Source organism: Phaethon lepturus, unplaced genomic scaffold, assembly GCF_000687285.1.
Source record: "Phaethon lepturus isolate BGI_N335 unplaced genomic scaffold, ASM68728v1 scaffold6278, whole genome shotgun sequence".
In the NCBI taxonomy this organism is placed as follows: Eukaryota; Metazoa; Chordata; class Aves; order Phaethontiformes; family Phaethontidae; genus Phaethon; species Phaethon lepturus.
In genome coordinates this window covers 19,698-40,250 of record NW_010555426.1, presented here as the reverse complement: position 1 = coordinate 40,250, position 20,553 = coordinate 19,698, and the positions used below count along the sequence as shown (strand labels likewise).

Sequence of the window (20,553 nt, the reverse complement as noted above, 5' to 3'; positions counted from 1 at the left end):
TCAAAGTTCTGCTGTCTTCATTCAGTGCATCACTAGCAATAAAAAATAAAATGGATCACGGACATCAGTTGAGACTTATTTCTCTGTGCCGTGGCTTAATTTCTTACTTCTTTGATGGAGAACTTAGGATAATACAATGTGTAACTGAGGATTACAATTGTTAGATGCTTCATTGGTGTGGTCTCTGTGGAATCACTTAAGAATTTATGGGGCTGGAATTCTGCTCACCATTCAGGTTCTGCACCCCATTGTCATCCTCGTGCCCTACACACAAGGTATGATTCTTCCTCAGTTGTGCTTGCCATCAGAAATGGGCTAGGGAGATGTGGGTCTGGTAGATTAAATGGCTGAGTCTGTACTCCATTTTATATCTACGAAGGAAGACAGTCAGGCTTCCTTTGTACAGTGCTTCCTGGAATTTCTGCTGGAGCTACGTGGCTCTGTATTATTCCAGTGCAAGGCCGGGACAAAGCCTTTTCTGCATGGGAATATCATCAAGGAACAGTTTGGCTGTGCTGATGCACAGTCCTAGGGTAGACACGCTTCACATCAGTGCAGTACAGTTTAAACCAACGTACCTTACTTTTGCTTAAGCTTTGGACCTGCTTTTGTCTGAGGATCTTAGAGGATCTTTAATAGATTCATTAATAAAGTGACTGAGGTGCTGAGGGAGAGAACTGTTACTGTAGTTAGCTGTGTCTCATTACCTTTCAGGTAAGCCAAGCCAAAGTAGAAATGTTCCACCAAGTTTGCATATGCCACCACGGTGTTGAAAACATCTCTTGCCTTGGACTTGATGTCACATTGCACCTCAAGGCACTGCCCATTGAGTAGAATCACATTGAGATCCCTTTGGGACAAATAGGATTTCCCTTTTTTAGTCTAAGAACATATAACAGAGAGTGAAGAATGAGTGCCAAGTACAAGCAATGCAAGTTCCACAGCATTTTATTACTGAGACCCCTTAGTCTCCTGTCTCTACGTAACCTGATGGAATTGGTCACAACACTATGCTTCTCCCTGCCTCCCTTCTCATGAATTAATATCCCAAACATTTCTATTTTTTAAAAAACCCAGGGAGTCCCAACAGAACAGCTGAGTATACTCAGACTCTATAATCACCAGAGTTATTCTAGATTTGAAGGTAATTCCAGATTTTCTTTGCTATCATTTTTACTACTGTATTCTGTCAGCTTTTTACCTTATCTTAATGAAAGGTAGAGGATGTGCCTGTAAACTCGAGTCCAATACATTGGCACTAGATGTCACATTGCATATTTGCCGTATAATCTTCATCTCAGAAGTCTTGTGCTAAAGTGAGCATTCTTAGCTGAGAAGGATAAATTAAGCTATTTTCACACCAACAGAAATAAGTATGTGGCACTGAGAATTAGATGACCTCCTTTTAAGTCTCAATACCTCTGCAGGAACCCTAACTTGGCTTGGGAGGAGGACATGGTAAGAATACTGGGTTGGGACTCAGATGTGACTTACAAAGAGACCCAGCTAAAAAGGTCACTAGATTATTTCTGAATTCTTAATGTTCATACTTACCACAATTGATCCAGGCAGCTGTAAGGTCACTGGTGGTTCACTAGACAAAATAATAAATTCTGGACCTGAAAACTGTGAGGAGGCAATTTAGAAATTTAATAAATATCTCCTTAATATAATGAAGATCCCAAACATCAGTACCAATGAAACCTATTTCTGTTGATCTGTATGCTGTAGCTAATTGACTTCAGTGTCTAATAAGGTGCAAATGCTGATTGAAGACTTCTCTCTGGGGTTTCACCTGTGTGGACTTTCTGGGGTCTAATTAGGGGTAAGCTCATCCTGAAGCCTTTTCTTCTGTAAAAGGACTTAACCAAGATCCCTTGCCTTTGCAAGGCACCTATTTTCATGACACAGAAACTTAATTTCTTCTGAGACCTTTTCCCGTTTGATCCCCAAGTTACTATGAGGACGGTCACAGACATGTACACACATACATACACACCACTGTGATTTCATAAGCCTAGCTTCCATAGGGAACCAGACTAAAATGCAGAGCTGCTTTCTTCCCTGTAATGAAGTTTGACCTATATTTCTTCTTAGCAGACACTGTATTCTTTCTTTTTAACTTCAGCAAACTTTAACAGCACAAGATGCTTTTTTCTTGCTGAGCATCCATCTCGAGGAATTTTGCATATTGAGGTTTTTTCAGGCTCATCTATGCTTTTAGATCCTTGAAGCAGACAGAAATAACTAAATGTCTGCAAGTGGTAAGATGTGTATCCTTCCAACCATTCTCCATGACTTAGTACCTTGATCCATTTAGTTTGAGAAAATTTATAGTTTGTTTCATAATACTAGTATTGTCCTGCCAACAGACAATTGTATCACATACAAAGAGGGACTAGCACTTTGTTGTAACAGTTTCTGGACTCCTTCTGAGGAATTTAATTATCCCAGCAAAAAACATATTAACAAAATTTATAACTAAATTTATATATAAAAAGATAATTTCCCAAAGTATCTAACTGAAACTCTTGATCAAAGTTCTGCCACTGGTCAGTCTTGAGCTTGTGAACCGAGCACAGGTGAAGGGACTCACCAGCCTGAAACTTGTCCCTTCTACAACAGAAAACTCCATGGGCAGCATTGTGGAGTTTTCTGTGATTCAGTTATTTATGGATTTCTGTAATCCGGCTGCCAAAGAGACATTACCCTTCCCATTTAACACAGTCCTACAACAAATGAGCAACTAGAAATAGACCCTTAGGTGAACTAGTGGTTTGGCATGTTCACTGCCAGCCTATGCTTTCTGTCAAGGCATACACTGTAAGAAAAATTTAAGTCCTTTGAGCACTGTTGACCAGCAAGGGTTTGGGCTCACTGTCTCTGTAAATGTTTTTGCTTTCTGAAGCTGCTGTTAAAGTGGTTGATGAAAACAGTCCATATGGTGTTTGATGCTTGCAGAAATCACACATGTAGGTCAGAGAGGTTTTGATTATGAGTTTTTGCTTAGTCTTTATGAACAAGAGTTTTCACTACCTTCAGTTCTGAGTTATCAGAACTGGATCATGCCTAATTTGGAGTCTGTCAATTTAGAATACTCAACTGGATGAGAGGTTTCTCTTCAGTGATATTTACATTTTGAAATCAGCTTATATGTTTTTCATTAGTCACCTTTTCCTTCCTGTGGAACAAACATTTCTGTGATGCAGGAGCTGCTGTGTAGTCCTTTGTAGACACAGAGAAGGTGGAACCTAAACTGAGCAGGTTCTGTCTGCTGTTCTTCTGAGTTCCAACAGGGATTTCTTCTACAGCACTGACTGACCTTCAAAAGAAATGTCATGGTGAACAACATATATCGCATGCAATCAAAACAACACAGACTTGAGGACAAAGAGTGTAAGGTACATTGACTGGCAGAATATTATGAAATCCAGGGCAATGTCAGTTCCAAGTTGTTAAATATTTCTTTACAGAAAAAAGAAAAATAACTTACCATAGGTAATATTACCGATGCCCTTTGTAAATAAATCTAAACTATACTTTAATTCAGTAACAGTCGTCTTTTTCTTTTGGTGAGCCAGATCTAGCAGATTTAAGTCTGATGAAGCCAACAGGCAAAGAATTAGCCCCACGCCTTTCTAGAAATTCTACAGGATGAAGTCAATTCCTCATTTCTTATTTTCTGAAGCAAAAAAGCTTCAGAATACTATGACATTTGTTGTTACATTATTAAGAATTTTCCAGGAATGGGAACTAAATTATTTGAATACTAAATCATTAGAATAAATTAATGTCTTACGGAACTGAGGGAATTTTCAGTTTAATTAAGAGAGAGATGTGTGAAATCTCAGATCAGAAAGCTGTCTTTATACTATACTTTTAACCCAAAAGTAATAGTGTTTTCCATGTGAGCAGACACATGTATGCATAGAGTAAACTTATATATTCTTATCAGTGAGGAAAGAATGATTACGTGGTATTGAAGGAAAGGGTTTTTTGAAGTGGATTTTTGTTAATTACATTTTTAACAAATGCCGAAGTCACACAGAAGATTTTTTTATTATCCCAAAGTTTTATGCTTTTCTTTTGCATGTTGTAGAGTTGCTTCAGGGAACTATTCAGGGAGTTTCAGAAGGTTTTTAACGAAGTTACTGGAGTAGTTGCTGACCTGTTCTCCTTAGTATCCAGTGACAGAACATGTGGGAATGGTTCAAAGTTACACCAGGGGAGTTTCAGACTTGATATTAGGAAGCATTTCTTTACTGGGAGGGTGACCAAACACTGGAACAGGCTTCCTAGAGATGTGGTCAATGCCTCAAGCCTGTCAGTGTTTAAAAGGCAGGTCTCTTCCAACTGAACTATTCTGTTCTGTGCTATGCTATGCTAGTTTGCATTCCTCTGTCTATAAAGATATCTAGATATTTTTCTTTCTATCAACATAGAGATCAACATAAAGATCAACATTTAACTAAGAAACATGCCTAAAAATGACCTGACATGACTTTTGTGGGTATAAAAATCCTATTAGCTCAAAACCCAAGATGCTGTATTAAGAAGACTTTTTTTTTTTCCTGTGGAAAGAACTTCCTGTTGTTAGTCCTGCAAGGTAAGAGATGCCAGACTTGACAGCTGTGTCTTCTTTATATATAGGCCATAGCCCTGCATATACTTACAAGCTTAATTTTATGAGATGTATATTATGTGAGTTGGACTGCTTACAGAAGTGAGCGTGATGATACTAGTAAGCTTTATAGATAGTAAATGCATCACTAGGTTTTGTGTTGATTGTCCTCTTGTATGGGAAATCAGTGGTTTACAGACTAATTATTTCAACTTCACTGTTGTCATGGTTCTTACAATACTATGATGACCTTGGTAGAAATTCAACTGCAGATGCTTGCAGCCAAAAGTCCCTGAAGTTCTATGGGAAAGAGCTTGCTGGAAATTTGGAGGAGAGTTCATCTTTCAGCAGAGGAGTGGAACATTTTCTTGGCAGCATGATTTTAGATCAAGGATATCAGGATGATACCCAGGTTGGTAGTCAGAGGCATGGCAATTGCTCCAAAATATTGACTAAATAAATATTCTGTTACTGATATCATTTCCAGGTGTGTGATGCATATATAGAGGTTTGTATATACACACAGATATGTATGTGTGTGTGTAGTTAGACAGGTAGACAGAGAGTTCTTTCTTTACAAAAGCTGCCACTATCCCACAACCTGCTTGTAGTTTTTGTTCTTATTGTATGTTTAGAGGTGCACTGGGGTATCTTACATCGCTCAGATTATCATGGCTGATTTATCAGGAAATTCAAACTGTTTACTTGGGATACATTTAATTGGGAGTTGATCTAAATGGAGTATTTCCTGTGGGCCTGAATTACTCATGTCATGGTTAAAAGAAGAAACTCCTGTTTAATTGGGTCAGGATTTCAATTTAAATGGAATGTCTGTAGGGATTACATGGTGCTTAACCATGGGTTTCTGGTCTTTGTGGTGCCTAGAGGTTAACAGTACTTACATCTCCTCTTCATTTGGAAACAGCCATAATTACAGCTGCACTATGCTAACACCTAGTGTAGAAAAATCTTGTTTGGCAGCAGTGGTGTTTCCCTGGCTTTTGAAAAGGAGTTAGTATCGGTTGTACAATTCTCAGCTTTCCTTGTCTATGTACAGGGCTGCTGTAGATGCCATGGCTGAAATGAGGCTAATCCTCATGACAGAGCAGAGGTCTTTACTGCTTGTGTCCCTGGGTTACCTATAACTCTTTAGTAAAGTGGTGGCACAGGGCTGGATATGGTTGACACAAGTGAGACAAATCAATCTAAGAACTGAGATGGAAATGCAAATAATCCACTAAAAATGATGGATCATATACATGGTCTGTCATAAACACTCCAGAACACATCAAGCCTCTGCTAATGTGACAGCAAGGCAAGACCAGATCCAAAATCTGAATGTAGACAATTACAGACTCTGCAGAATGCCTTGCCAGTGAAAGCAATGACTGGTCATGCCTTTTCAACGGGTTTTTCCCTTCCACACTCTCTGTGAAGCTTCTTCCCAGTTGTTTCAGCCACAGTGAGCTATTGTTGTTACCTGTCTGATTGTGGGACAGCTGTTCTGGGAGGCCAGTGACAACTGGCAGGACACAGTGGTAAAGAGTAAAGGTGGAAAACTTCAATGTGCTTGTTTTGTATGGATTGTTTAGGGCCCAAGCTCCTTCTCACTAGAGCATTTGGACTGTTTTGCCTGGAGCCAAACCAAGTCTAGGTGCACTTTAATTCTACATAAACAGTATCTATTATCAAAACTGCTTCAGATGGTGATCCAGGGATTTTCTGATAATGACATTGCCACATTGGTTGTCTGCTTCACTTGGTGATAAAACAGCTTCCATCTTTTAGGAATATAGGTTTTGATTACCTGTTTATGAAGAGCTTGTAGCTACTTTGTGTCCTTGACCCACTAAGGGTGGGGTCCCATGACCTGTGCGTCTGTGGAACTCTCCCTGAAATGAATAAAGCAAGTTTCACAACTGAAGCAATTGTAGCAGCACTCAGCATCAGATCTTGGCACAATTACAAGAAGGAGGAAGTTTAGACTGGTTTACTTCCTCTCTTGTGTTCTTGCTTGGCCATGATAAATGGCTATTTGATAAGGCTAAGTGAATACTACACCAGCAGTATTCCCATTTCTGTAGTTATTGTTAATTCCTCTTCATAACCCTTCATGTGAATGTAATTTAGAAAATAACTGTGTAGGTACAATGGCTGTTATTTCCATATGTATGGGGGTAATTTATGAAACAGTTTTTGCTCTTCAAAAATTACTGCTAGTATTCTTTGTTATTCTATTTCCAGGCATAAAATCAGGGTGAAAAATCCATGAAACTTCTCTGGCTTAATCAGAGTAGGATATAAAATCACTGAAATGAAAACTGTTTGTAAATATTCCATTGGTTATTTGCTACGTTAAGTATATCGTGAAAGTTTTTACATCATAAAAATCTGGTGGGAGTATAGGAAGGTTTAAGAGTCATTAGAAGATAAGATTTGCATAATTTTTCACCTTCAGTCATCTTGCCTGCTACAGAAGGGCTAGGCATTGCTTTGTCCGAATACATGAAGGCTGAAATTTAGAGGTAGAACCAGAAAGGGTTATGCAAGTGATAGTTCCATGAGCATTTCTTCTAGCAGCAGAAATGTTTTAAATCCTTTAGGGAAGGTTGGCAATCTTAATTTTTTCTTCACTTGGATCATTTCTTTTATTTTATCTGAAGAATTGCATATCGAACTATTACATAGGCAGAATGATAGAGGTGATGAGTGATGTGGAAGTAATCATTTAGGTCAGATTTTTGTCCAGATAAAATATCCATGAACTACACTCTGAGACCTCACTCTGAATTCTAACATGAAAACATGACATTGGATTCTAGTGTACGAACCACAAATTGCAATTTTAAAACGAGAAAATCTACAGTCACGTTGCTAAAATATACATAAACATGTTTTTTCAAGCTGCAGATGGTAGTGACAAAATGTGAGATTTGAGATAAGCCAAATACTCAGGGCTAGTTACCAAAGTTAGGATTCAGTCCTGTGTTCTGAAACTACATGCTTTTTAATGAGAAAGCCTTGCAAAATTCTCTGCTTACACTATAGGTTTCACATAATTGTATAAATGTACTTTGACAAGCACATACAGTTTTCTGTCTCAGCTGTTATGTCAGTGGGACAAGTTGGCTAGTGTCAGTGGCCAGACTGCCATGCTTTGATCATAAATCCAACACAAATCCTGATGTTTAAGTAACATGTGGCCCTGAAATAATTTGTTCCTGTAGATGATTAACTTATTATATGTTAAATGAGCTTCTAAAATGGAGTCTGGATAGAGATATTGATCTCCCTCAATAATGGTACTCTACTAGATGGTAATAATTCTTTTCAGAGAAGAATGCATTTTTCTAATACATTTTCTCATGAAAGAATGTCTGCGGCAAACAAGCTCTCACATTCTGTGTTTTCTGTATTTTTAGAGTTTTGTCTTACAAAATCTGAGTATGAACAGCTACTGATGTTTCAGTGGAGACCTCTGCGACACGCAGAAAGCACCGGAATGAGCCTTTGTCATGTTTACGATCAAAATTTTTTTAGAAAGGACTTACAAAACAAGCTCCCGAGTTTACATTCACTATGTGCCACTAGGTATGTGACTAACACGTATGCATCACATAGGGAGAAGCTGCAATCTCAAGTTTTTATTGTTGCTGATATTGATTGCAATTCTGGAGCTTCAGAAAAGCAGTGCCTTTCAGGAGGAGAGTATCAACAGCAGTTGCATGAGTAACCTCACCTTCCTCATCCTTGGGGCTGAGAGGCTATTACCTGGGGTTTTTCTTCCCAGGATATATTCACTTTCTGTGAATTATCTCCTGACAGACTTATGATAATGCAGTGTGCACGCAGTTTTTTTGCCATTTTTCCTAGGGAAATTAGTCCCTTGAGGTCATGCTCTATACCTTTCATTTTTGCCTAGTAAATTTTAAACCTTTTGAATTTGGAAGAGTGTGGTTAATAAGTTCCTACAAATTTCATGGCAATCAGCATCTGGATATCATAAACCCAAATTAATGCTCCCCAGTGAGGAAAAGCAAGGACTACTCAGCAGTTTTCTGTTATTTATGGCATCGGTGAACTAACCAGTCAGTGCATACCTTGTTGCATCATAACTGATGTAGTGGATGCTAGAGTTATTGCCTTAGGGAAGAAAATTCTGGGATAAAAAAATCACGCATGCTCACAGAGCACATTTGAATCCATGCCACAGGAGGACCCTGTACTTAATTTCTCATGGAGGCTCATAGAGGGAGGAAGTAAACTTCAAAGTACAGAGTAAACTTCCACCTCTGGATCTGGAAGCTCAGGAGAAGTGCCCCAGGCAGGATGGAAATAAAGCCTGAAAGCAGATGGGAGGGTGGGTAACTGTGGAATGGAGAATAGAAATGGGCAGGAGTCTGAGAATGGGGAACTGGCATGGTAAGCTTGGGTTTTTTAGGAGACGGTGATGACATTTGGCAACAGAAAACTTTTGCTTTTGGGCAGTGTGAACATCCTGTCTAGGTGTCTGTAGGTCAGATTCCAATTTAAACATGAAGATACATGTGCACAGCTTCCTGCTGAATTCCCTTCTTTTCTTCATAGTATCCCCTTACACTGTGATTTAAGTGGCTTGGGAAGGACCCTGACTGATGTCTACCACAGTGTCTTCAGTGAATGGATCTTCTCCCAAACAGTTTCTTTCATGCTGTTCCCACCATAAAAGGATTGAAAGTGGAGCTAAAATTTCAACTCTAATATCTCTGGACAAAGTAAATCAGAAGAGCAGCATTGCAACCTGACATTTAGCACAATGAAAACAACACGCTGAGCAGGAAATACACAATGGCTTTAGGACAAAAATGCGAAGAAAACAAAGGGTTGTTTCATTGTTTTTTTCCTTTTAGATTTCAGAATTAGTCCCTTTGTTTTTCAAATGGGCTTGAAGAAACATTAATCCCCACCATTCAAGTCTCACATATTGTTCATAGATTCAACTGATCTCAGTGCTGCCATCTTGACATTGCCCATCATATGCATTTGTGAGATAGCTCCACCATTTCTCATGTGTTTCATGACCTCCTGTGCCAGAAACATGCTTTCAGGCTTTGTCTGTGATCTGCTGAACACCTTCACCTGGCAAAGGGGGCATAAAGCAAGAAAAAGGTGATGGTGCTGCATGGTAACCAGGAAACATATAGCTTTACAGTAGGACACAAATGAAAAGGAATCCAGTATAAAAGGATCTTTCTTCTCTGCAGTTTAGCACAAATATACCTCCCTAGTCACATAATCACCAGTGCATGGGAGCAGCTATCACCTGACCGTACATGTGTAGTGTCATATGTCAGGGGACAAAAGAAGTGAGTACATAAATCATAAACATATCATTCAGGAAAATCTTACCTCTTCTGTGTCCTCGGTTAGACAGTATCAAAGACGTACTTTCAGAAATACTATTAGAGTCACTGTAGTCTACAGAGAGTTGTCTGTAATCTTCTGTTGACCAGCTATAATTCATTAATCTGGACCCTTTGTCTGGAAACAGAAAGGAAGTATGGTGAATCACATGCTTTAATTATAAATCGTTGTCTCTGCATGATGACGTAAATAACATTTGGCTTGACTAATTTTTATACAGTCCATGTCTGTCTGTCTTCTAACCCTGACTTCAATTCTTTAAGGATCAAGGAAAGCTTGGTAACTTCATTCTATTACTTTCATAATCTTATTCTGACACAAAACAGTTGTCATAGTTCTCCTCATCCATTCCAAATAAAACCATTCTAATATATTAATTCTATTTTGCATGTTTAACTGTAAGGTTGCAAAGTGCAGATAACCTGCAAAGTTCTCCTTCCTTGTATTCTGAAGCCCCAAACCTTCATCTATAAAGTATTCTTTCTGTGTGCTGGATGGACAGTGCCCAGACACAATCCACTACCAGAGTCAGCTGCAGAAATTCCATTAAGGGGTCATCCTAAGTCATTAATAAGTACATATTTCTGTTGCACCCTAACTTTACTTTGATTGCACTGTCTCTTGTCCCTTTCCAGAATCTCTGAAGGTGATCATTTTTAATTTAAAAAAAAAGAATGAAATCGAATGCTGCCTTGAAAAGTGAAGCTTACATGTTCTCAATGGAATCAATATCCTGATTCATTGAAGTCCTTAAGCTAGTGTAAACCATGTGACCAAAATCCCTAGAAAACACAGAGATCACCACAGATACATAGTCACTAGAACCAGAAGCAGGAAAATAGCAGGAATTTGTGGCTAATAGGGGGCTGAAGATGGGATCATCCCTTTCAGCAGCAGCAGAGTTTTCACCAGCTTATGCAAGTGTGAATCTGTACGCTTAGCTTCTGAATGAGTGAGCCAATATGATTTGACAGCTGGTTTGTCTGTGTTTTGTCTATATTTGTCTTCTGATTTCCAGAAGAATCTCCTTTTCTTATGACCAATAATACCTAATAGAAATGTTACACAGGTATTTAAGCGTGTGTTTAATTCTAGCTGAGGTTAATGGGATGTATATGTAATTTGCTGAATAGGAATTGGATTGTTCATATACCTAGTGTTGAGCATACCCAAAAAAAACCTGTATAGCTTGAGCCAACCTTCCCCTTGCCCCAAAATCAGAGATTTCTGTTGAAGTGAACAGTACAATATGAAGACTAGAAAAAACTATCTGAACCTGAAGTCCACATTTAGTTACAGTTAGAGGATTACTCTGAGAGATAATAAAATCTTGATCTTAGTCAAATGAAATGTGAAATTACTATCTGCTGGTTTATTTTTACAGTGAGCAGAATTTGGCCTTGTGTCTTGAAATCACTCCACCAATCCATGTGTGAATTTATAAAACATCTCTTGAATAGAAAAATGGAACTAAAATAAAAAAGAAACCACAAATTTTTGCTTGAGTACTCAAATATGAAGGATGAATCCTGTTAATGGCAACAGGATAACTTCACAGAATCCCACTCTTTGCCTTCGAAAATACACTGGAGTATACAAAGTACAAAAGCAGTTTTGGAAATAGTTTTGATTTATATGCACAGGTTTTATGCAAAGTGCTTTAAGAGTCAAATCTGTGCAAGCTGATTTGTTATCATTGCTTCACAGCCCTCAGACTACTGTCCTTTGAGGAAATAAGGAACAGAAACCCTGCCGTCTTGCCTTAGTGTCTTTCCATTAATAAGTCATTTATATGTAAAGCAATAAATATCGTATCCGACACCACATGTAATCACTACAGCGTGAAATTAAACAATTCATCTAGCTTAGGAAAGACTCAGAGAAGGCTGGCTGTATCCTTATTAGACAGTTCAGATTATAAATCTTTCTTTACCTTGGTGAAAATTCATCTGGGAGGACAGTGGTGAGGTGTCCGATATTTTCTCATGCAGTCTTTTCCTTATCACATGACTTCTGTTAAGCTGAGAGGCTGTGTTGTCTTCGGTGGCCACCCGCTCTACCTAGAAGACAGTAGTACTGCAAGTCAATGTCATATGATATGTGGACTTTGGACTCTCATGCTGAAGTGATCCTTGCCCTCTGCTTGTCAGAGGCTGCCTATTTGCTTGGTATAAGCAACTTCATCTTCTCAGATTAACACAAAGCAGGATTGAGTTTTGATGGCATCATGCTCTCATACTACCTGTTTTAGAGAGGATACCCTCTGTTACAGTGGGAGGTAGAATAATAGAGAGTGCAAGGGAAAAGGTCATCTCAGAATTTTAATGAATACTGGTTGAAAGCAGAAAAAAAGATATTTGCAGCTTGTCAACAAAAATGTTTGTTGATATTTCAAATCTTGAAAAAGACTCAGGTGCTTACTTATTAAAGACTTCACGTGGTCAGGCTTGATTGCATGGCGAATGTTCAGCTCCACTCAAGGATGGTAAATGAAATTCTCAATATGATGTAAATGTGATTTTTTTTTGATTTCACACAGAAAGTCTGAGACCAGAGTGGCAATGGGGAAATCTTCTCTCTTGTGTAAAGTCCATTCCTTTGGATAATATGAAGTCTCTGTAAAGGTTATGATTGCTTCAGTATTAACCAAAGCAATGAAGATACTGTAAGTGCAAAAGCTGGATTTGTATAATTTCCCAGGAGTGTAAGAGTGGTGAGAGAGATGGCTTCATTCCCTCATTTGCTTGTACACATGCCCACTCAATTTCCTGCTTAGAAGTCTAGAACCAAATCTCACTTCTTTAATTCATACAAGCATTAATTTCAAGCAATTGCTCACCTGTATCCCATGTCGCTGCTCACCTCTCTCACTAAAGAAAAGGAGATGGTTAGAGTATGACAGTAGTACCTACCTCACTGACACTTCCCACAGCAAGCTGGACCATTTTCTTTATGTAACCATTCGCTGGTAAGGCAGCAGATTCCTTCTGATGTGCCTCACATGCTTCCAGAATTGATTCAGGAGAAAGTCTTTTATGTGGCAGATCTTCACATAGTGTCAGCAAGAGCGTGTGTAGCTGGTCACTCAGCTGGAGGGACTGAGTCAAAACAGAGGTGCTGTTAAATGGTATCTCCCAGTGATCTGAAATCCTGTGTAAACTGGGACAAGGACTTTCTGTAAGCCTTTCACCCTGAGTTAGAAATGGGCACTTTCCATTTCCATCTAAAGGCATGAATTCCTTTAGGCTTTGGGAAAATTCCAGACAGGCAGCATAACAGCACTAAATGGAGCCTCTAATGGATAGATTCTTCCAGGATAGCCTTGGAAGAAACTGGCATCTACAAGGAGGGTCAGCAGCAGCCTGTATAGGGACTTCTTGGTGCCAGACAACAGTTCAGTCTGCTCCACAGCTTTGCTAATTAGACTGTGAATCTTAAAGATTCATGCAAGTAAGATATGTGGCAGCATTAGCTTCAAAAAGGTGAAGGGTTGTACCACCCAAAACTGTTGCTATATAGACCGAATACTTAAATTTTAGAGTCATTTAGCTTATAGTGCCTTCTCTCTTAGACCATGTATACCCATGAGAGGGAGGTTAAACCTACTAAAAGCTTGTGCTGTCCAAATCAAAACCATGCAATCAAAGGCATGGATATAGAAACTAAGCAAAATGTGTGCTATAAATCTTTGAAAGGATTCTGAGTAAGCAAGAAATGCAAAATTTCAACTAGCAGAGATGGTGGTAGAATTTATGCAGAAATAAGGAGAGTTATTTATTTTTATTCTAGCATCCCATGCTTTGAAAAAGCACATAAATGTACAGAGCACCACAGTCATGCCAACATGATGTTTTTCTTTTGGCCCTTCCTGTCACGGAAAAGACCTTTAAGATCATCGAGTCCAACCGTAAACCTAACTCTGCCAAGTCCATCTTTAAACCATGTCCCTAAGTGCCACATCTACACATCTGTGAAATACCTCCAGGGATCGTGACTCAACCACTTCACTGGGCAGCCTGTTCCTTATTACAGTCTTGGAATAAATAATCTTCACTCTTAAAAGCAAGGTACAATTCAACTTAATGGGAACAATTCTGGTTTTTGAAGAAAAAGGAAAACAAAAAGGAAAGTAAAGATGAGGCCTAACTAAATTCCTGATTTAGATTTTTGGTGAAGACTGGACCTTGACACAAGCTTTCCAATTCTTTCTAGTGGTCCAGAACATAAAGCCCCTCCTATTGAGACTTCAGATTATGCCTCTCAATCTTTGAAACTACTAATATAAGATGGAATAAAAGAAAACAAAAATGTTTGTGTTACTGGCCTGGTTTGGAGGAACCTGGTAGTCTACTGACCAATAGAGGGTCATTCCTAAGGAATACACCAACATCTGTCAAAACAGAAAGGCAAACCCTTTATGAAGTCAACATTAAATACAGAAAAGCCTTGTACTAGAGAGACCATTTTTTGGTATCTTTGTCACAAAATGGCAGAAGCCAGACAGCTAATTTTTTAAATAACTAGAGGAAGACTAGAGGAAACATACATGAAAGTACAATACTGACTCTTGTCTTATGGACTTATAGATAGCATGCACTAAGTACTGTTCAGCTCGAGGAGCTGAGCCAGGCTGCCTTCTATCCAATCATGCCATAAGTAGGAAAAGAAATTTGAACTCCTTCCTTTAGTTTTGAAGCTCTCCCATTGGTGATTAAAGCTCTCTCCTACCTGTGGGACTGACTGACAGTCATGTCCAGGAAGAGGATTACTGGAGTAAGGGCCAACTATTCCCAAGCTTTATGTTTCTGCATAGCATCTAAGTGATCAGTTATGTAGGAGTCTGAAAATACTGTGTTCTGCCTGAGGGAATTATGCACTGATGGTATTTAAACTTCTAGGTACCTGAGTGTTGTATCATACTGTCTTGCCAGGGAGAAGAAAAGTGAATTGTTAACAAAGCTGAACGTATTTCTGACTTCCTGGGAGTACTTCCACCCTCTGATTGTATAGATACTACAGTCCTGCTACTTCTGGGATTACAGTTACCATAGCTGGTCAAACATCATGCTTATAGAAATATTCTTCCTTTCCATGGGCCTTTACAAATACTACTTTTCTGCAGACTTTGAGGACTGATGTTCAAAATTGATTTTGAAGTTGACATGCATGCTAATCTAATGGTGAGCTGCAAGATACATGTAAATATTTCTAACTGTAGCCTAATTTGCTTAGTGTTATTAGAAATAGAGTTTGACAGTAGATATGCTGCATTAAAACCCACAATCTTGTCTTCATGAGGTACTCTCAAGTTTTATTTTGTAATATACCTCACCTTTGTTAGTCCAATGCGCTGGTTTTTACTTTGTCTGTGGAGCAATTCCGGTGCACTGAAAGGGACAGCTTCTGTCTGAGATGCATTGTTTTGGAAGGACAAATTTCCTTCAGCAGACAGTAGTACTGACCATGGACAAATCACACAGATGGCAGGGTCTGAAAAATGTTGAGGAAGATAATGGAGTTCTTAGCGCTGAATTCACTGCACTCAGAAAATCATATTGCTGGTGTCTCACCTGCATAGCCAAACCCATCACTGAGGTTTCCTGGAGATGTTCACAGAAGTCGTGCACGTTAGGTGTGTTCACTTATGCCTGGCTGATTTTGTGAGCTGGAATTCAGTGGTGGTTAAAGTTTTGATTTCTCTCTCACATCATTTCAGACATATAAACAATATATTGATTTCAATGGATTTCTGAAGGCTAAGGAAAGGCAGAATTACCTCCCATGTGCAGATTGTGGAGATCTTGATGTTTTCGGTAGATCTTTTTATGCAAAGCACAAGAGAATATCAGAAGAGTAGAACACTCCTTCCAATAAAGCATGAATACTTTGAAGCTGGCATTTGCAAAAGGCTTCAAGTTAGAAGTTAGCTTTCATTAAGTTGCGTGATCATGGTACAAATCTCTTCCCTGTGGTGATATTTTTTTGTTCTGTATGCTGCTTATAGTTAGTCAGCTCTGCATTTTAGTAACCTTTATTTCAGTATATTGTGTCTAGCAAAGCCATGTTATTTTGCCAGAAAGTCAGTGTCAGGAGTCAGTATCTTTTTATTTCCATTGTACAGGTGATGAAACTGATGCAGAGCCCAGCTTTGATGACTACACCGCGTCAGTCAACAGAAGCTGAGGTAGCAGTAGAAACAAATTCCCAAGTCCCAGTGCTACAAACTACTAAGCTTTTCTTTAAGTGGAAACATAATTTCCAACTAACCTGAACTTTGGGAGGTTTTTTTACCAGAATGCAAATATGAAAACTCTCCAAATGAAAACTTAGACTAGATTCTACCAGTAATGTGAACAGCCATGATATTTTAGCATTATTCACATTCAGTCACTCATTCATTGCATGTCAGTTCTATTAAAAGAGAGGGGATACTTCAAACAAAAGTGGTTTTAAATTATAAATGTAGACTTCTAAAGCTGACACTAATAGGCCTTAATGGCCCTGACCAGCCTCACTTGGGACCTACCTCCATCCTCTGCCCATAGTCCCAGGCTCCAGTTAAGCTCAGCCTGGGGCCTTAAGTCCCTGCCTGAGGTATGGTGTAGTAGTACCTGTCTCCAGCTCAGCCACGGCCATGCCTTGCCTGACTGTGGACCTCATTGATCCTGACCCACAGACTGACTTCCCAGCCTGACCTCAGATTTGCCTTGTCACTGTGGACTTGCCTGGTGCTATGTGACCCTGGTTGCCCACACCAGACCTGGTCCCGACTCAGCTTCCCAGCTTGATCTCGGATCTGCTTTGTCACCACAAACTCATGTGGTGATCTGGATTCTCCAGTGGTCAACCCCAGACCTGCCCCGCTTGGCCTATTTGGGTACTGTGGGGTAAGGGCCTGGCTGGCAGCCCCTGCCCTGCCACGCTTGTAAACAGTGCTTGGGTCTGGGCTCCCTGTCCCTTAGGGAACAGCTTGCCCTTTCTGTTCCCTGAAAAAATCTAGGTGTCTCGGCAATGCACTGGATTCTTCTTGTAAATGGCTGAGTACTCTTTAAAAATATCACTGCAGAGATCCACTGATGTTGGTCCCAGTGGTCTGAAGCAAGAGTGGAAGCATGAGGATGTGCAGTCTTTTGCAAACACTCCGCACTTGCATAAATATCTTAAATGAATTTGACCAAACATATCCAAGGGATTTGGTTAAAATATTCATTAAAAAAGCGTGATAAAAAGCATCTAAGTTCAATCTGCTTACTTTAGAAAGAGGAAAAGCTGCACTAACTATGGCAATATTTAGATATAGGGTCCCTGGAAATATAGGTAATTTTTAAAAAATATGTTGGCTGTTGAACCACTCTCTTCAGTCTAGACTGTGAGAACAGAGACCATTCAGATCTGTAGGAAAAGAGTTCAGAAATATGCCCTAAATGCTTTGGTATTTTTGCTTTTAAAAATTATATATTAAAAAATATCTACTTAGTTCTTCTGCATGGTGACCTTTACATCAGGAAAATGGATGGTAAAAATGGGTAAAATGTTAATCTGGGAACTCGTATACACCTAGGAGGTTTGTATAGCCAGAGGACCCAGAGATTCAAGACTTACGGACCACTGGTATTTGCAACAGTTGTGGCATTTACTTCTAGCCTTCTCTTTTGCTCCTTCCCCATTTTCTGTAGTGTTATATGCAAATACAGTTAGCACATGCTGGGAAATGTGTCTATTTTAGAAACAGGTAGCCTGCTTGTACTTTAGCCTCGATGAAGATTACTTGGCCTTCTGTAACGTTGGCCAGCCAACGTGTCAGCCTACCTGCCTAACCAGTCAGTGCCCAAACACATTGGAAATATTGCTATAGCAAGTGGTGATGACCATTATCAGGTCTAGCGGGATTTATTACATCAAGCACAGTGCAGCACAAATGCAGCAGTACTAGCCCTGAGAAGAGGCTGATTCCAGAAGCAATATAGCTGTAAGTAGGAGACGTAGAGCCAGAGATATGCCTTGGTAAACTGGGATGATCCTATGCAGAGGCAGTTCACCTTTGCTGCCCTCCAGGAAACTGGAGCACTGGGGATTCAGCTTCAGGATGAATCCATCTTGGCATAATTTCTGGACTTGAGCTCTCTAAAGACAGGTTTGAGCAGCCTTGCACTTGACCTGTAGACCAGCTTGGTTCTACATCCCTGCTTCCTCTTGTTTTACTCTTCATCTTCTGATCATAATATCCTAAATTTATCTGGTGCAGCATAGGGAACATAGTCTGATTATCTCAATTCAATAGACATCTAACAAGTAGTCTTTTTTTCTTTTTAAACAAGAGATCAGGAGAGCATATTGTCAGCTTAGTGTCTGGCACCGAGTTAATTAGCTATGATGGACCTGAGCTGAATCTATCCAGGTGGGTATATCTGGGCTGCACTCCTTTGCACATTTCTGGTGCCTGTCTTGTCTGGGCTGTTCTATCCTCTTGTTACACTAGATAACAGAGAACTAATGGTATAGTTAACCTGCTGTAGTGTTCCAGTCCATTAAAAACTAGTTGGTAATAAAAGTTCACCCCTCTAGCTATAGCAGAAGTTACACATCATTTGTTTTCAGTATTTTGTATTCTGACTCTACATGCTCATGAGGTAAGAAGACATCTTGTCTCATCTCCCCTCAAAAGGAATATCTGTTGTCATAAACAGTTCTCAAAATGTGACAGGTTACTCAGCTGTACTTTCTTGTACAGCTGGCCTGCTTGGCAAGCATCCATGATGATGACTTGCCTAGTGCCTAGTCATTATGATAAGTCACATTATTATCATCAAGGATAAAAATCTCTTACTAGCTGGATGAGGAGCCATGTGCATTTGCCTGTACCCCTCTATCAGTAGGGGAATGACATGATCCTGGCTGGCACTGCACTCTCTGTGTGTGTATGTTATTCGGACTTTACGAAGGACTCTTCTGTCCCATTCCACTGTGTGTAGTTGTACTTAGATGAATTAATATCTGATGTGTAATTTGGGGAAAAAAAAACAACTGTGTGAAGATCTCTTATGTAGGCAGAGCAGTCTGCACAAAATCCCAGCAGCACTGAAAGTTTTCTCATTTTTATTAGCAATATGCTATTATTACCATTAATGCTTTTTATCTCAAAAAAAACCCCAAACCTTCAAAAGAGCTAAAATAACTCAAGAATGAATTTCCAACGGTAAGAACTATAAGAAGATACTTTTCACCTCACCTTTGTGAAGGTCCTCCAGAAGCTGCACTGTGGCCACGTACAAAAGTGCCCATATTTCTTCTTCCTCCAAAGGGCTTCCTTTTGCCCACAGGACCTCGGCCAGTGTCACACAGGAACTGCTCATGCCTGCTGCAATAGAAACCACGTTTTGGACACACTGAAGTAGACTGAATTGCTCAAAGCAAACTATATTGTTTACGATTGTACCCTTCTCTCACAGTAAGAAATATTTTGTGAACCACCCTGCTTCTTTGTTCACAAAAAGTAGATATCATTCATCCCTATCTTAATCTGAGTAGGAGTAAATAAAGGGGGCTGAACTAAGTGACCTCCTGTAATCTTTTTCAGCCCTTTTACTCATAATTTGAAACCAATCACAAGACTCTGTGGGGCAAATAGTTTTTACTCAGGAGTTCCTTCATGAGTATGTGCTGTTCAGACTTTGTGAGTGGTTATTTGAATAGTAGGGCATTGATAATTGCTTCGTAATTGGATGCTCTCATCTATAAAAACATGACAGAGTTAATCTAAGAGGAAAAGAATATCAAAGCAAAAGAGATGCACTGTAACATGACAGGTTTATAAACACAGTCCAACAGAGCAACTGAGTTTCATTCATTGCTCAGCAGATTTATCAGTAAAAGCTTGTAGACTCTTACTGAATTCATTGATGAGAGATTTTCTCAGTCAGATACCCGAGACTTAGAACTTGCAGTTCGTCCATACCGATATACATGTAAACTTGCTTTGTTTCACTAAACTGAATTAAAAGATGATTCCCTCTGTGAGCTGCTGAATAGAAATTTAGTGGCTCCCAGCACGCTGTCCTATCTGACAGGTACGTAAGACCCGGCATACTGCAGAAGAATGTTGGTCCACATGCTCTCCCAGTTTTGTCTCAGCTGCAATGCAGCATCAAATCATTTAGAGAAAGGCATCCTGTAGAAAATAATAATTTAGTGTCTTACGTATTGGAGAAATTTTTTTCCTAATCCCAGCCAACTAGAAACTGACTTGTGACTTGAAGTATCAAGGCTTCTTTTCCTCTGAATGTTTTATCATACTAAATATTGTCAAAGAAGGTTTTGTTCTTCATAAGTGGGTCTGATTTTCCATTTCACCAGTTTTACGTTTCTGTAATTTACTAATTTAGGTACAGCTACTCTAGGTCTACCAACCTGTAAGGAAAACTGAATCCAAGCTTAAAATTTGCTAAACATTGAACGTAATTTACACTTTTGCTGTTACTGTCCTGTAACAGCGAGCTCCACAGGTTCATTGTATGCTGTATAAATAAGGG

General features: G+C 39.4%; 1 protein-coding gene across 1 annotated transcript in view; it reads right to left on the bottom strand.

Annotated features, from left to right (window-relative positions):
- FRMPD2 (FERM and PDZ domain containing 2) overlaps positions 1 to 19,377 on the bottom strand; it is a gene marked incomplete at its 3' end in the record, with an annotated part of 63,862 nt that extends 44,485 nt beyond the window's left edge. Inside the window, exons 1-8 of the mRNA XM_010292144.1 lie at positions 19,254 to 19,377; positions 15,357 to 15,514; positions 14,349 to 14,414; positions 12,937 to 13,122; positions 11,958 to 12,084; positions 10,934 to 11,073; positions 1,555 to 1,626; positions 708 to 882 (exon numbers count right to left, since the gene is read on the bottom strand). Of these exons, the coding sequence (XP_010290446.1) occupies positions 708 to 882; positions 1,555 to 1,626; positions 10,934 to 11,073; positions 11,958 to 12,084; positions 12,937 to 13,122; positions 14,349 to 14,414; positions 15,357 to 15,514; positions 19,254 to 19,377 (1,048 nt within the window). The remainder of the gene's footprint in view (positions 1 to 707; positions 883 to 1,554; positions 1,627 to 10,933; positions 11,074 to 11,957; positions 12,085 to 12,936; positions 13,123 to 14,348; positions 14,415 to 15,356; positions 15,515 to 19,253) is intronic.
- Between the last annotated feature and the right edge of the window lie 1,176 nt (positions 19,378 to 20,553).